Source organism: Bos indicus, chromosome 14 (genome assembly GCF_029378745.1).
Source record: "Bos indicus isolate NIAB-ARS_2022 breed Sahiwal x Tharparkar chromosome 14, NIAB-ARS_B.indTharparkar_mat_pri_1.0, whole genome shotgun sequence".
Lineage (NCBI taxonomy): Eukaryota > Metazoa > Chordata > Mammalia > Artiodactyla > Bovidae > Bos > Bos indicus.
This window is the reverse complement of record NC_091773.1, coordinates 34,086,918-34,102,184: the sequence shown is the minus strand read 5'-3', so window position 1 is coordinate 34,102,184 and position 15,267 is coordinate 34,086,918. Positions and strand designations below refer to the sequence as shown.

The following is a 15,267-nucleotide window of genomic DNA, read 5'->3' as shown; positions in this document are numbered from 1 at the left end:
AAAGAGAACAGGGCATACAGAAATCGAGCAAAATTCATTCAGAATTTAGAACAGTATAGGAGGAAAGGGGCCATTTCAAATCACTGTGATTCAAATCACAATCATTTCAAATCATTTATTTAGTCATTAAATAATGTTGAAGAGGTACTTCCCTGGCAGTCTGTGGTTAAGACTCCAGGCTTCTAATTCAGGGGTGCAGGTTCTATCCCTGGTTGGGGAACTAAGATCCCACATGCCATGTGGCATTGTCAAGTTCAAAAATAATGGCAATATTAATAATAATGTTGAAGTAATTAGCATTCTTACTCCCAATTTCAATTCCAGATGGAGAAAAGCATTTATAGGAGGTAATCATTGCTATTTTACTTGTAATTGAAAAGTATGAGAAGTAACCTAAAATCTGTTGTAGGGTTAAATAATTTATGGTTCCTCAGGAATATTGGGCTTCCCTGGTGGCTCAGACGGTGAAAAGAATCTGCCTGCAATGTGGGAGACCCAGATTTGATCCCTGGGTCAGGAAGATCCTCTGGAGAAGGGAATGGCTACCCACTCCAGTATTCTTGCCTAAAGAATTCCATGGACAGAGGAGCCTGGCTGACTACAGTTCACAGCATTGCAGAGTCAGCCATGACTGAGCAACTAACACTCACTTTTTCAGGAATATTAGGCTTGTCTGAAAGGGAAAAGGTGTGCTATAGCAAATATTACCAAGAAATATTGCTACATTTGGAAAAGAGGGTGAAGAACTGTATCTGGCACATCTTATGTAAATATATATATATACAACACACATATGCCTATCTGTGCAGGGAAATTTCTAGAAGGATAATTTAAGAAACTTAGAGTGGTGGGGATTTACTTTTCTTTACACATAGCCATTTTTAGGGCTTGAATGTTTAAATAATTTTTTATTTTTTTTTTTTTTTTTTTTTTTTTTTTTTTTTTGGGTTTTATGCTTTTATTACCACAAACAAAATGTGCACACGAGCTGTCTATTCATTTTCCTCGCTGCGCAGTCTGGCATTGGGATTGGTGATTCTGATGGCCAGCTGGGCTGCTCTTTCCACAATGGCCTTGCGGTTCTTGGAGGAGACGTTGTGAGCAATCTCAGCACAGTAAGATTTGTTGCACATCAGCAGCACCTCAAGCTCCTTGACGTTGTGGACCAGGAACTTCCGGAAGCCGCTGGGCAGCATGTGCTTGGTTTTCTTGTTGCTCCCATAACCGATGTTGGGCATCAAGATCTGGCCCTTGAATCTTCTGCGCACCCTGTTGTCAATGCCTCTGGGCTTCCGCCAGTTCCGCTTGATTTTGACATATCGGTCTGATTGATGCCTAATGAACTTCTTGGTCCTCTTTTTGACGATCTTAGGCTTCACGAGGGGTCTGAGGGCGGCCATGATGCCGAGTCAGAGATGGCTGCCACCTCCGTAGGCAGCGCCGGGGAAGAGCTAAATAATTTTTTAAAGCTAGTTTCAAAAATATGTGAAGGAGTTGAATTATTTCTAACAAATGACTTCTGGAGCAGTTTGGGAATAATGCTAAGATTTGGGGGTGAGGGTAAGAACAGAGTTTGAATCCAAGGGAATCTTTGACAAACTATGTAGGTTATGGGCAAATAGCCTTCCTGAGCACAATTTTTGTTTAATAGGAGTAATAATCCCTTTTAGGTTTATTTTGAAGGCCAAATACCTTTCTATGTCCATGTGTACAATTCATAGCTTAATGCCTGACATTTAATATGTCCTGATTTAAGAGCAAATTCCTTCCATTTCAGATAACTCTTTATCTCAGGGATCTACCACCCTCTTGATCCAATTTCAGAGAGTTCTTGCTGATAGGTTGTGAACTTTACCCTCTGAAATCAGAAAGTAAAATACCAGAGTCTCTAGACCCTCCCCCAGTCACTTTCTCTCTATCTCTCTACTTCTGTTTTTGCTTTTCACTGGTCTGGTTTGAATTTCCTCTAAACACTCTAACCACTCTGCTGCCAGATCCCTTTCCCCTTTGTTCTTTTGTCACATTCACCAGGAAAAACCCAAACACTGGGTCCTTCCGATTCTGCCTTCTACAACCTCTCCCTGGGCTGCTGGAGAAGGAGTTCTTGAATACTCCTCAGTTTGCTGTGTCCAGCCTCGCGTGAACCTTCAGCTCTGCCTGGCCACCTCTTCCCAATCCTGGTGAGCTTGCTTTCCCACTCATCACAAGGATTATTTCAAACCTGAAAGCTTCTGAAGAACCTTCTGATCTTTCTAATGCCATCAGCAATTTTGCCTGATCTACAATTTCACAGAGAAAATAGAGCCATCAGAAGAGAGTGCCTTGAGGGGTGGAGTTGGGGGGGGGGTGATAAATTAGGAGTTTTTGATTAACATATACAGGCTACTATATATTGGGCTTCCCTGGTGGCTCAGATGGTAAAGAATCTGCCTGCAGTGCAGGAGACCCAGGTTCAATCCCTGGGTGGGGAAGATTCCCCTGGAGGAGGGAATGGCAACCCATTCCAGTATTCTTACCTGGAGAATTCCATGGACAGAGTTGCGTGGTGGGCTACAGTCCATGGGGTCGAAAAGAGTCAGACATGACTGATCAATTAACTTTTTCACTTTCACTGCTATATATAAAATAGTTCAACAACAAGGACCTACTGTATAGCACAGGGAACTCTACTCAATATCTTGAGATAGCCTATAATGGGAAAGAATATGAAAAAGGATATGTATATATTAATATATATATGTATAACTGAATCTGTTTTCTGTACTCTTGAAACTAAGAACATTGTAAATCAACTATACTGCAATCTTTAAAAGATTATGATATATTCATGCTACAGAATATCATTCAGTCATCAAAATTATCATGATGAAAAAATTGTAATATTCTCAAAAAGTAACATTAAGTAAAATAGAATGTAAAACTGCAAGAAAAAAAGAAGAAAAGATCTTCACGTTCTTGCCCGTTCCGTGCTTAAATTACACTCTGCTCTCATCAGTCCTCCTGCCCTCAAGGAAAAGGGAATATTTGCCCTTTGTTCTATTAGAGTGAGTCTCATGCTTTGGGTTAGACTTCTCTGTGTACTCATCCCTCCTCAGAATCAGTGGCTTCTCCCTCCCTCTTCACTTAAAACATTTCCTATCTCAAACAACAACGAGGACAATAAAATTATCACCATTTTTATCATTAACCTCCTCACCATCAACAACTCTGAACCCTCCCTCTACACCACAAATCTCTCCCTTCTCTGCCTGTCGACACCAACTCTGCCCTCTTCATAATCACATGGATTTTGTGTTTTGTGTGCATGTGTGTGTTTTATTTTACTGTTTTCTTGGCCCTGCCACTCGGCATGTAGGATCTGTGAGGGCACAGGTTTCTTCCAGGCTGGGGCCGTGTCGATCTTGGTCACTGTTGTTATTTACCTATTGTACTTAGCTCAGCATGACACTCACTGAGCCGGTTTGTAAGCACTGCACACAACACCTATATCATCACAAGGTGGCCACTGCAGTTGTCCCGTTTTATAGGTGAGGAAACAAAGGGAAGTCATTTGCTCATGACGGCTGCAGAGTGAACAAGGCAGGGCCAGGATCTTACCCTGTTCTGTCTGCTTCCCAAACCCACGTTCTTAACCACAACACTCTATTATGTAGATGGCACCACAAATCAATATTATTGACTAAATGGTTGGCTGAATTTCTGTGGGAGTTTTCTTAGCAAACTTCTTGTATCTCACTGGTCCAAACTTGAGCTGGTCTTATAGCATAAGAATAAACAATAATTAGCTCTGTAGCCTCCATTTTGTTTTTCTCCCCAAACAATTCTCTGTGCAGTTGAGTTGGTTGGGCTGGTGTAGCCAAGAAGTCATGAGTCCACTATGTTGAAAGCTCTTATGTAGGAGAAAATGGCTGGGTTGTAAACACTAAATACAAGTCTTTCTTCTATATTCTGGTCTCTTGCCTCGTGGAGAGCTTTCCTAATTTCCAAGTTTTATTGATATGGTTCCCATTTAGATTCAACCTAATTTAAGTCTGTTTTGAATTGATAATCAATCAAAAATAAAGTTATATGGTGACTATTTTAAACTTTTTAATGTTAATTTACCTTTTTATGTTTACATTTTTAGACAATTTTTAAAGGTTACAGTCCATTTGTAGTTATTACAAACGATTGGCTATATTCCCAGTGTTGTACAATGCATCCTTGTAACCTATCTTGATGCCCAATAGTGGGTACCATCCACTTCCCCAACCCTGTAATACTCCTCCCTCTCCACTGGTAATCCCTAGTTTGTTCTCTGCATATGTGAGTCTGCTCCTTTTGTGTTATATTGTTGTGTTTTTTAGATTCTACATGTAAGTCATGCCATACAGTAGTTATCTTTCTCTGTCTGACTTATTTCACTTAGCATACTGCCCTCCAAATCCATCCATGTTGCTGTAACTGGCAAAATTTCTTTCTTTTTTATGGCTGAGTAGTTACCATTGTATATAAATATCACATTTTCTTTATTCATTCATTTATTGATGGCCTCTTAGGTGCTTCCATATCTTGGCAATTGTAAATAATGCTGGTGTGAACGATGGGGTGCATGTTTCTTTTGGAATTAGTGTTCTTATTTTTTTCAGATATGTGCCCAGGAGTGGAATTTCTGGATCATATGGTAGTTCTATTTTTAGTTTTTTGAGAAACCTCTATACTATTCACACCAATTTATATTCCCACCAATAGTGTATCACAGTTCCCTTTTGTCTACATCCTCGCCAGCATTTGTTATTTGTGTGTCTTTTGGTGATAGCCATTCAAACTGATGTGAAGTGATTCCTCATTTTTTTTTTTAATTAATTAATTTATTTGGCTGTGCCAGGTCTCCGTTGCGGCCTGTGGAATCTAGTACCCTGACCAGGGACTGAACTCAGGCCCCCTGCTCTGGGAACTTGGAGTCTTAGCCACTGGACCACCAGGGAAGTCCCTGTTCTCATTTTACACATGAGGAATCTGAGGGCTTTGGAGATTTTGTAACTTGCTAGGGATCACGCAGTTTGGCACCTAATCATTCCACTATACCGATAACAATATATTTATGCGATGACTCTGAAGAAAAGAGTTTAATAATGCTCGATATATTTTCTTAAAAGAATAGGGAAGTGGGTAGTACATTTTAAAAATGAGGTATAATTTATTACCTACTATAAAATTTACCTGTGGTAAGTGCATAGTTAAATTATTTCTAATAAATTTAGATTTGTGCAACCAATCCTATAATTCAGTTTTAGAATATTCCCATCACCCCAAAAGTCCCCACTTACTCATCTGCAATAGATCCCCACTCTTACTTTCAGACACAGATGATCACTAATATGCTTTCTTTCTCTATAGATTTTCCTTTTTTAGAAATTCCATAAAAATAGGTAGATACATATATCATACAATAGGTATCTGATTTCATTTCCTGAGTAAATGTTTTTGAGGTTCATCCATATTATTGCAAGTATCAGTGGTTTGTTCCTTTTTATGATGGAGAATATTCCATGGTATAAATATACCATGAGTTAAGTTTTTGGCTATCAGGAACAATGCTAGTCAGAACATTCACATACAGGCAAAGGAAGTACTTTTGCAACCCTGAAATTTTAGGGAATTCAATAATCACCATGGTTTTAGATCAAAACTAATAAGATTTAATTAAGCTGGCTGCTTCCAGGAGCTGAGGGGGCTGGGAGAAAAAGTCTGTAAGTGAACAGGGGATGAGACAGCAAGGGCTCAGAGTAGGGGGACCTCTAATCTCTAACACCCTTCCACTTTCCCTCATAATCCTCCCAGGTCTCTATTTTCTCTTGGCTTCACTCTTTTTTCCCCACATCTCTTCAGATGCTTTATTACTCCTTTTTTTCCTTCTTTTTTAAAAAAAATATTTTTATTTTTAATTGAAGGATAATTGCTTTATAGTATTGTGTTGGTTTCTGCCATACATTAACATGAATCAGCCACAGGTATACATATGTCCTCTCCCTCTTGAATCTCCCTCCCACCTCCCAGCCCATCCCACCCCTCTAGATTATCACAGAGTCTCTTGGTTTCACTCTTAAAAAAAAAAATACAATTTATAACCCTTATCCTACCAGATTTATCAAAACTTTCTTACCTCTTCAGACTACACTGAGGCATAAGTCAATTTACTGACACTGCAGCTCCAGGCCCACGTGCTGGTTCCAGAGCACGACTGTGGTGCTGCCTGGAAGGCCTTCCTGCCCTTGTCTGGCTGGCAGAATGGTCCTTTTCACCTACACTCAGCTTCCCTGACCACCTTTCTACTGCAGGAGAGTCAGAGACCCTTCGGATGTCTCATATGTATCTCTACCTAGCAGTTATCCTCAGCTGTCAGCCATCTGTCCATCCATCAGATACAGTACCCAGGTCTATGTGTTCATACTTTCATCTCCATTTCTTTTGCTGACATATCTAATTTCTCTTGTTAGATATGAGCTCATTGGCAGCAGAGGATTTTTGGTCTTGTACATCATGTTCCTCAGTATGGGTGCTAAGTCGCTTCAGTCATGTCCAACTCTTTGCAACTCCATGGACTGTTGTAGTCCGTGAGCCTCCTCTGTCCATGAGATTCTCCAGGCAAGAACACTGGAGTGGGTTGCTGTGCCCTCCTCCAGGGGATCTTCCTGACGGAGGGATCGAACCCATGTCTCTTATATCGCCTGCATTGGCAGGCAGGTTCTTTACCACTAGCGTCCCCTGGGAAGCCTGGTATGTAGCACAGTAAATATTCATTAAATGCTCGTGGAAAGAACAACAAATGAATCAATAAATAATGAATGACTATTTTAGAAAGAAAGGAGAAAGGTGGCCTCACTGCAGACCCATCGAGGCAAAAAGAGAGCATACACACTAATGGTCATACTAAGTTGTAAGGTAATTCACAAATATTTGTCTTTCTTCAACAACTTATCAGAGTTTGCAAATACACCCAAGTTGTTTAGCCTAAAAAGAAAATCAGAGATTTGAGATTTTCTATATGATAATACCTCTCTTGAAAGAAAAAAAAGTGAAAGCGTTAGTCCCTCTGTGTGATCCTATGGACTGTAACCCGCCAGGCTCCTCTGTCCATGGGAATTCTCAAGGCAAGAATACTGGAGTGGGTAGCCATTCCCTTCTCCAGGGGATCTTCCTGACCCAAGAATTGAACCTGGGTCTCCCGCATTGCAGGCAAATTCTTTACCATCTGAGCCACCAGTTCAGTTCAGTTGCTCAGTCGTGTCCGACTCTTTGCGACCCCATAAACTGCAGCACACCAGGCCTCCATGTCCATCACCAACTCCCAGAGTTTACTCAAATTCATGTCTATTAAGTCAGTGATGCCATCCAGCCATCTCATCCTCTGTAGTCCCTTTCTCCTCCCACCTTCAATCTTTCCCAGCATCAGGGTCTTTTCTATGAGTCAGTTCTTGCCAAACTATTGGAGTTTTAGCTTCAACCTCAGTCCTTCCAATGAACTCTCAGGACTGATTTCCTTTAGGATGGACTGGTTGGATCTCCTTGCAATCCAAGAGATGCTCAAGAGTCTTCTCCAACACCACAGTTCAAAAGCATCAATTCTTCAGCGCTCAGCTTTCTTTATAGTCCAACTCTCACATCCATACATGACTACTAGAAAAACCATAGCTTTGACTAGACAGACCTTTGTTGTCAAAGGAATGTCTCTGCTTTTTAACATGCTGTCTAGGTTGTTCATAGCTTTTCTTCCAAGGAGTAAGCATCTTTTAATTTCATGGCTGCAGTCACCATCTGCAGTGATATTGGAGCCCCCAAAAATAAAGTCTGTCAGTTTTCGCTATTTCCCCATCTATTTGCCATGAAGTGATGGGACCAGATGCCATGATCTTCGTTTTCTGAATGTTGAGCTTTAAGCCAACGTTTTCAATCTCCTCTTTCACTTTGATCAAGAGGCTCTTTAGTTCTTCACTTTCTGCCATAAGGGTGGTATCATTTGCATATCTGAGGTTATTGATATTTCTCCCAGCAATCTTGGTTCCAGCTTGTGCTTCATCCAGCCCAGCATTTCTGAGCTACCAGGGAAGCGCTGAATCTCTCTCTTACTCTCTTGCTTTCCAACATGTTTTTATGGTGGGGGCTGTGCTGGATCTTCATTGTGGTGCCTGGCTTTCTCTGGTTGTGATGTGCAGGCTCTCCATTTGCAGCTTGTGGGCTCAGTTGTCCCTTGGCACATATGATCCTAGTTCCCTGAACAGGGATCAAACCACGTCCCTGGCATTGGAAGGTGACTTCTTAGCCACTGGACTGCCAGGGAAGTCCTTCTCATATGCTTTCTTGAGTGTGAGGAAGAAGGGTGAAATTATAAGTGGCCAGCCAAGATGGGTGCCATACTCTGGGGTTTCTTGGACACGTGCTGTGAAGATGAACAGCTTCTATTAGGAGTCACGGCAGGAAAAAAGGACATAACTTCTAGGCTAGAAAATCATAAAGAAGGAACTTGTGAGATGTTAACTCCAGAGGCTCCTTCCCTGACTATACAGAGGCAGCCAAGTCAAGGATACATAGGAGGTGATTCTGCCTGATGCTCATTCTTGGCATGGAGAGTAAACACAGCATCCATGTTCTTTCTTCCCTGAACGTACAAAGCACGGGGCTGACTAGTAGCTGTATATTTTCTGGTCATGAAATGAGATTTCCTAAAAGAAGGACCTGGGCTGTCTTGGAAACCATTATTAAGAGGCTCACACATCTGCTAAGATTTCTACCTAAAATGACTGGAAGTGCTGATAGCGGAAGCTCCCATGACCTGGAAAATTCATTTGCTTTTTGCTTCCTCACAGCTCGAGTACAAAGAGCTATTGTCTACCCATTTCTCTTAAAGTTCAATTATTAGAAAATTGATCACATGTCGAAAAGTGACAGATTAATTGCCCCAGAAATCCAAATGTGTAAGAGCCTGGCATCTGCAGACCAAGTGATCTGCACATTTGGCTCAAGATGAACTGATGAGGCTCCTACACACATATCCATTGGCTGTTTGATAACTAATGTGTATTGTGACCAATGTGGACTTGATGGGGGGAACAGTGTGATTCAAAAGTGGTAGCCAAACGGGACAGTTTGTTTTATTTATCTATATGTACCTTCATTCTGGCTCCCTAGGTGGCTCAGTGGTAGAGAATCTGCCTGTGAATGTAGGAGACTCGGGTTTGATCCCTAGGTGGGGAAAATCCCCTGGAGGAGGAAATGGCAACCCACTCCAGTATTCTTGCCTGGAAAATTCCATGGACAGAGGAGCCTGGTGGGCTGCAGTTCATTGGGTTGCAAAGACTCAGACACAACTGAGTGACTGAACACACATACATATACACCTTTATTTTAATGGAAAATCTTAAAAAGTCTATGTGCAATTTCTTTCCAAAATTTAATTATAAATTAAATATGAAGAACAGCCATTTGAATTATGCAAAATAGATAAACAGTATATAATCAGAGCTAATTAAATTGCACAGCCCCTTTCACTCTCAAAAGTGTCCTGGTTTCCAGATGGTATGATCACTCTACTCACTGAACACATACTTTGTGTTCAGTGTTCTTCTAAGTAAGTTATATACACTCATATATAGTCTGATCACATATATTGTAAGACCATGCCTTCAAATTTTCAAGACAATGAACCATTTGGCATTAGCTAGAATGATATTGTGCATGCTCTTAATAGACTCTTAGCATTTTCATTAGTCAGGAGTGTAATGGTGCTGGGAAAATCTAATAATAAAGGTAAGCAATGGTAATTGGTTGTTATGGATTAATCAAAGAGTATATAAAGCAGAGCATATAAATTTTGGATCTAATCATCACAGTTTGGAAGTGTTCTATGTCCTTATAGGGAGGATGAATGAGTACTGAGAGAAAACTGGCATTTTTTTTTCTCCTTAATGACATTTCTTTTCATTAAAGATGAGTTTATCACTAGTGATTAGCTTCTTTCCTTTAAGCAGGCTTTATAGAATAATACAGCAGAGAAAAAAAATAATAAAGCTAAAAATCTTATCATGATCAAGTGGAAATTATTGGGTCTTTCACATCTGCTGTCTTATATAACAAGGGTTAAGTTTTAGGTCCCTGACAACTCAGCCAATATACTAAAAACCACTGAATTGTATATCTTAAATGGATGAATTGCATGGTATATGAAAAATATATATATCAACTTAAAGCTGTAACAAAAAAATTTAGCTTCCTGTCACACTGTAGTTTATAATCTCAAATGTGTTTATGCACATATTATATATGTGCATAAGGACACCAATTTTCAGTTGGTGCGTTGTGTACATTATTGCATGATTCAAGAACATGCAATAATGTACACATCATACCAAATAAAATTTGCACTATACTCGATAGGGGGTCATATGACATGAGCATTTTATGTTTTTTGAAAAGACTGGATTATGCTTCAATAGGATTGATGATAATGTCATCAATGTGGCATCAATGTGATACCATCGTTTTGAAATGACAAATGCACCAAATATAAAAAGTGGAATCTGGTGTAGTCACACACAAATCTATTAAATCAGAACCTCCTGGAGTTGGCACTGGAGCACTAGTAGCTTTAAACGATTCCCAGGTGACTTCAGTGTGTCACCAAGGATGAGGGACAGGAATTGAGCTGAAATGGCTGGGTGACAATAACCTTCTTTCAATCGGATATGCTGGAAATGCGCTTCCTCCCACAGTAAAGGTTGCTTTGCTTCTGTAAATGTACTCCTGGATATTTTTAAGTACTAGGTTTATTTAATTCATTTTATTTATTTGGCTGCATCAGGTCTCAGTTGCGGCTCACAGGATCTTCAGTTTCCGCACGCAAACTCTTAGTTGCAGCATGTGGGATGTAGTTCCCTAACCAGGGATTGACCCTGGGGCCCTCTTGCATTGGGAGCTCAGAGTCTTAGCCACTGGACCACCAGGGAAGTCCCTAAGTGCTAACTTTAAATGCTCTCAAGATATACCGAGTGGAACAAAAATAAAAGGAAAACACAGCTAGGGAAGCTTATGTGTATGCTCAGTCCTCAGTAGTGTCCAACTCTTTGCGACCCAATGAACTATAGCCCACCAGGCTCCTCTGTCCATGGAATTTTCCAGGCAAGAATACTGGAGCAGGTTGCCATTTCCTCCTCCTATGAGGAAGGCTTGGAAGCATAAATTTAAAAAAAAAAAAAAAATCAAAATAAGGAAGAGCTAAAGAGGTAAATGAGACCCAAGAGGCCCTTCAATTGTTCTTACACTAAAAAGGACATTAAGAATTGAATTCAAGGGACTTCCCCGCTGGTCCAGTGGTTAACACTCTGCCTTCCAATGAAGGCGGCATGGATTCCATCCCTGGTTGGGAACTAAGGTTCAACATGCCTTGGGGTTGAAATGTAAAAAAAAAAAAAAAAAAATTAAATAATCTAATTCAGTGGGCTTCCCTGGTGGCTCAGACAGCAAAGAATCTGCCTGCAATGTAGGAGACCCGATGCGATTCCTGGGTTGGGAAGATCCCCTGGAGAAGGGAATGGCTACCCATCCCAGTATTCTTGCCTAGAGAATTCCATGGACAGAGGAGCAAAACTTAAAAAAGAACTAATTCAATACCACATTCTACATTCCTTACCCAGGAAGGTAAAGGATTAGAAGTTAAGAATTGTCTGTATACCTGAAAGTATTACAGCACTGTTAATCAACTGCACTCCAATATGAAATAAAAAATTAAAAAAAAAAAAAAAAGAAATTAAACAATGTGTTCAGGACAGAATACAACTAGTTCACAATCAAATCTTGAGTAGAAGTCAGGCCCCGTCAGGGCCTGTGCATTCTGATTCTACCACGGGGTGAGAGGGGCTCCTTGCCTTCCACATTATAAACTGCTGAGACAATTTTCTATTTCCAGAAAAGCTGCACAAATAATGTAGATAATTCCCATTAACCATGCAGGTAGCTTTCCCTAATGTTCATCTCTTAACTAACCAAGGTACAATGAGAAAAGCCAGGAAATTAACATTGGTACAACGCTTTTGAAGTGTAACTCAGTCTTACCCGACTCTTTGCCACCCCTTGGACTGTAGTCTGCCAGGTTCCTCTGTCCGGGGAATGCTCCAGCCAAGAATGCTGGAGTGGGTTGCCATTTCCTACTTCAAGTGATCTTTCCCACATCGAACCTGGGTCTCTTGCATTGCAGGCAGATTCTTTTACCGTCTAAGCCAACAGGTACAATGGTACAATGCTATATTCTTTTACAAATGAAGAAATGGAGGCCCAGAGAGGTTGAACCACTCACCCAAGAGCACACAGACCAACAATGGTATAATCCCATCACCTTTAAGGGCACAAGTACCCAGTTCCCTTGGTTTCATCTGAAATCCACCTTATATTAAAACACGTTTCTAGAGTGAAGGCTGGGTGCAAGCATCACATTGTCCTGCTGACGTCACGGATGCAACCAAGACATTTCATGGGCATGGTGAGACCTCCCGCCCCCCTCTCAGAAGGGCCCTCGAGCTTGGTTCAATGCTTTGGGGCTGTTGCAGTCTTGAAATTATCAGTAATTTTATCTTGGAACATGTGTTTTGTAAGTAGAGGCCGATGGTGCAACGGGGGCGATAAACCCGGCAGCTGGGTGGCGACTCCCGCCTGCGGGCAAGAGCGGGTGTCCTGAGCGGTTGTGCTGGCACCCAGTGCGCATGCGCCAAGGTGGGGCCAGCCCGGGGATGAGGGGCAGGCCCTGAAGGCAAGGATCACAAAGGCGCGGCTTTCAGCCCCGATGTGGCTGTGACCGAGGCGTCAACAGCAGAAGCTGGAGTGAGGGAGTGCCGGTACTTCTGTCCGTAGAGCCCATTCCTGTGGCACCTCGCTGGCCTGCAAACTTTGTCAGTAAATTAGTACAAAACAAAATCATATACGTGGACATTACAGTAAAGCATATCAGGAGTTCCCTGAATTCTTCAGTGAATTTAGGGTCTCTGGTTTTGAAAACTGCTGTAACATTGCAAAGCCAGTGTCCTCAGGCTTAGACATAGAAATTAAATTCAAAGATTGTCGTTTGATGGGAATGAACACTTTCCACGTGATACTTCAGCATCACATCAGTAGAAAAGTCCTTCTAAAAAGAAAAATTATAAAAAATTGCTTGTGATTTTACATATGCAAAGAGTGACTTTCAGTTACACCAATTGAAAATGAAAGAGTATACATTTTGAAATCAGCCTTTACTTACAGAGAAGTGAGCCAGAAAAATCTTATGATCCATTAGAATATCACATTAATAAGGTATTATTGACTATAAGATTATAGCCCCAAATTATTTTTTTGCGATTTTAAATGCACTTTTCTTTATGTATCACTGTTGGGGCTTCCCTGGTGGTTCAGAAGGTAAAGCATCTGCCTGCAATGAGGGAGACCCGGGTTCCATCCCTGGGTCAAGAAGATCCCCTGGAGAAGGAAATGGCAACCCACTCCAGTATTCTTGCCCGGAGAATCCCATGGGCAGAGGAGCCCGGCAAGCTACAGTCCATGGGGTCACAAAGAGTCAAACACAACTGAGTGACTTGAGCACACTTGCAAATAGTATTGACTTAAGCTTGAACTTTGAATACAGACATCGTCTGGCTAAGCAACTCTGTCACTCTGGCTTCTTAATGAACACATGGTTGTGGGCGAATGAAAGCATTACTGAATAGAGACACTTTCAGAAGGTTTGAAGGGATGAAATGCAGCATGTTCAGAGGCTGAGTGGTAGTTATAGGGTTGGATTTAGAGAGTGAAACTGATAAAATATTACATCTATTCAGCATGAGAACCTGATGATCAGTTGAAATGCAATTCAGTGCTCAGAGAGTAGTGGGCATTTAGGTACTTTGGGCAAAGACTCATAAAAAGACAGGAGTCTAAAAAGGTGCTACAAAGGATAAGCCGAAGAAAGAGATTTTATCAAACATTCTTCATTTAAATTAACATTTGGTAAGAGGGGGGAGATATATGTATACTTACGGCTGATTCATGTTGTTGTACTGCAGAGACCAGCACAACATGGTGAAGCAAGTATCCTCCAACTAAAAATAAAAATTTCAGTAAATAAAAGTCAACTGGAAGGAAAAGAGAAAGGAAAGAAATGTATTAACTTATAGTTATCATGGCTCGCTCCAATTATTGTTACCCTGTAGGAGTTAGCTTTCTAACAGATAACCATGAAAGATCTACCCAGAATCTCAAAGTCAATGTGTACATGAGGCATTTGACCTCATGTCTCCCTGATGCCTTTGTTTTTTTGCTGTGATTTGTCATCACTTTCTTGAGAGGATGAGCTATTATCATCCAAAGGAGTAAATGTTGATTCAGTAGTTATAGTGGGTTACAGAAGACCTCACAAAAGTTATGCCCTGTTCTAACTTCCAGAACCTGTGACTGTAACCTTATTTGGTAAACAGGTCTTTGCAGATGTAAATAAGTTAAGGATCTCATAATGAGACCATCCTGCACTATCCAGGAGAGGTCTAAATCCAGTGGCAAGTGTCTTCTAAGAGACAGGAGAAGGCAAAGAGGGTCAGATGAAGAAGAGGCAAAGACTGGAGTGATGTCTGGAGCCATGAGATGCTGGGAGAGACTGGGATTCTCCGCTAGATGCTTCCGAAAGAATGCAAGCCCCTTGATTTGAAACTTTTAGCCCCTAGATCTGTGAGAGAATACATTTCTTTTGCTTTAGGCCTGCCACTTTGTAGGACTTTGTTACTGCGTCCTGGGAAACCAACATAGTCATCTCCCAGAGCATAGGGAAGCTGAACTTCAGTGTTCAGAAGTTCTTGTTAGGAAGATTTTTTTTCCTTTGTTATTTATGAAAGTGACATTTTAATTGCATCTTCCAGAACTATCCTGTCCTGAACTGTCCTGTATCCTTGATCTTACCACCGATATTATCAAACACCCACAAACACCTCCCCCGTTAGCCATTTTTCCTGAACCACTGGTCTGAGTAATACCCAAAGGTAATACCCAAAGTGGCTTATTAGTAAGACAACTGTCTAATTTAGTATTCCAACATCTGAAAACATAAATCTAATGAAGGACAATTTTTACCCAAATGAATGTCAGGAAGTTAATTATCACAGTGATTTTTGGGATGAAGTACTACACACTGTTTCCTCAAGGTATTCAGTTCGGTTCAGTCGCTCAGTCGTGTCCCACTCTTTGTGACCCCATGGACTGCAGCACGCCAAGCTTCCC

The 15,267-nt window shown here is 41.0% G+C and overlaps 1 protein-coding gene across 1 annotated transcript; it reads right to left on the bottom strand.

Moving 5' to 3' along the window:
• Nucleotides 1-976: 976 nt before the first annotated feature.
• LOC139186909 (large ribosomal subunit protein eL32) lies at nt 977-1,451 on the bottom strand. Its single transcript, XM_070802647.1, has one exon. The coding sequence runs from the start codon at nt 1,398-1,400 to the stop codon at nt 993-995; it is 408 nt and encodes a 135-aa protein (XP_070658748.1). The 5' UTR covers nt 1,401-1,451; the 3' UTR covers nt 977-992.
• Between the last annotated feature and the right edge of the window lie 13,816 nt (nt 1,452-15,267).

What these genes read in the sequence shown, in the direction of transcription:
- LOC139186909 (XM_070802647.1), bottom strand. Translation starts at nt 1,400, where the DNA reads ATGGCCGCCCTCAGACCCCTCGTGAAGCCTAAGATCGTCAAAAAGAGG.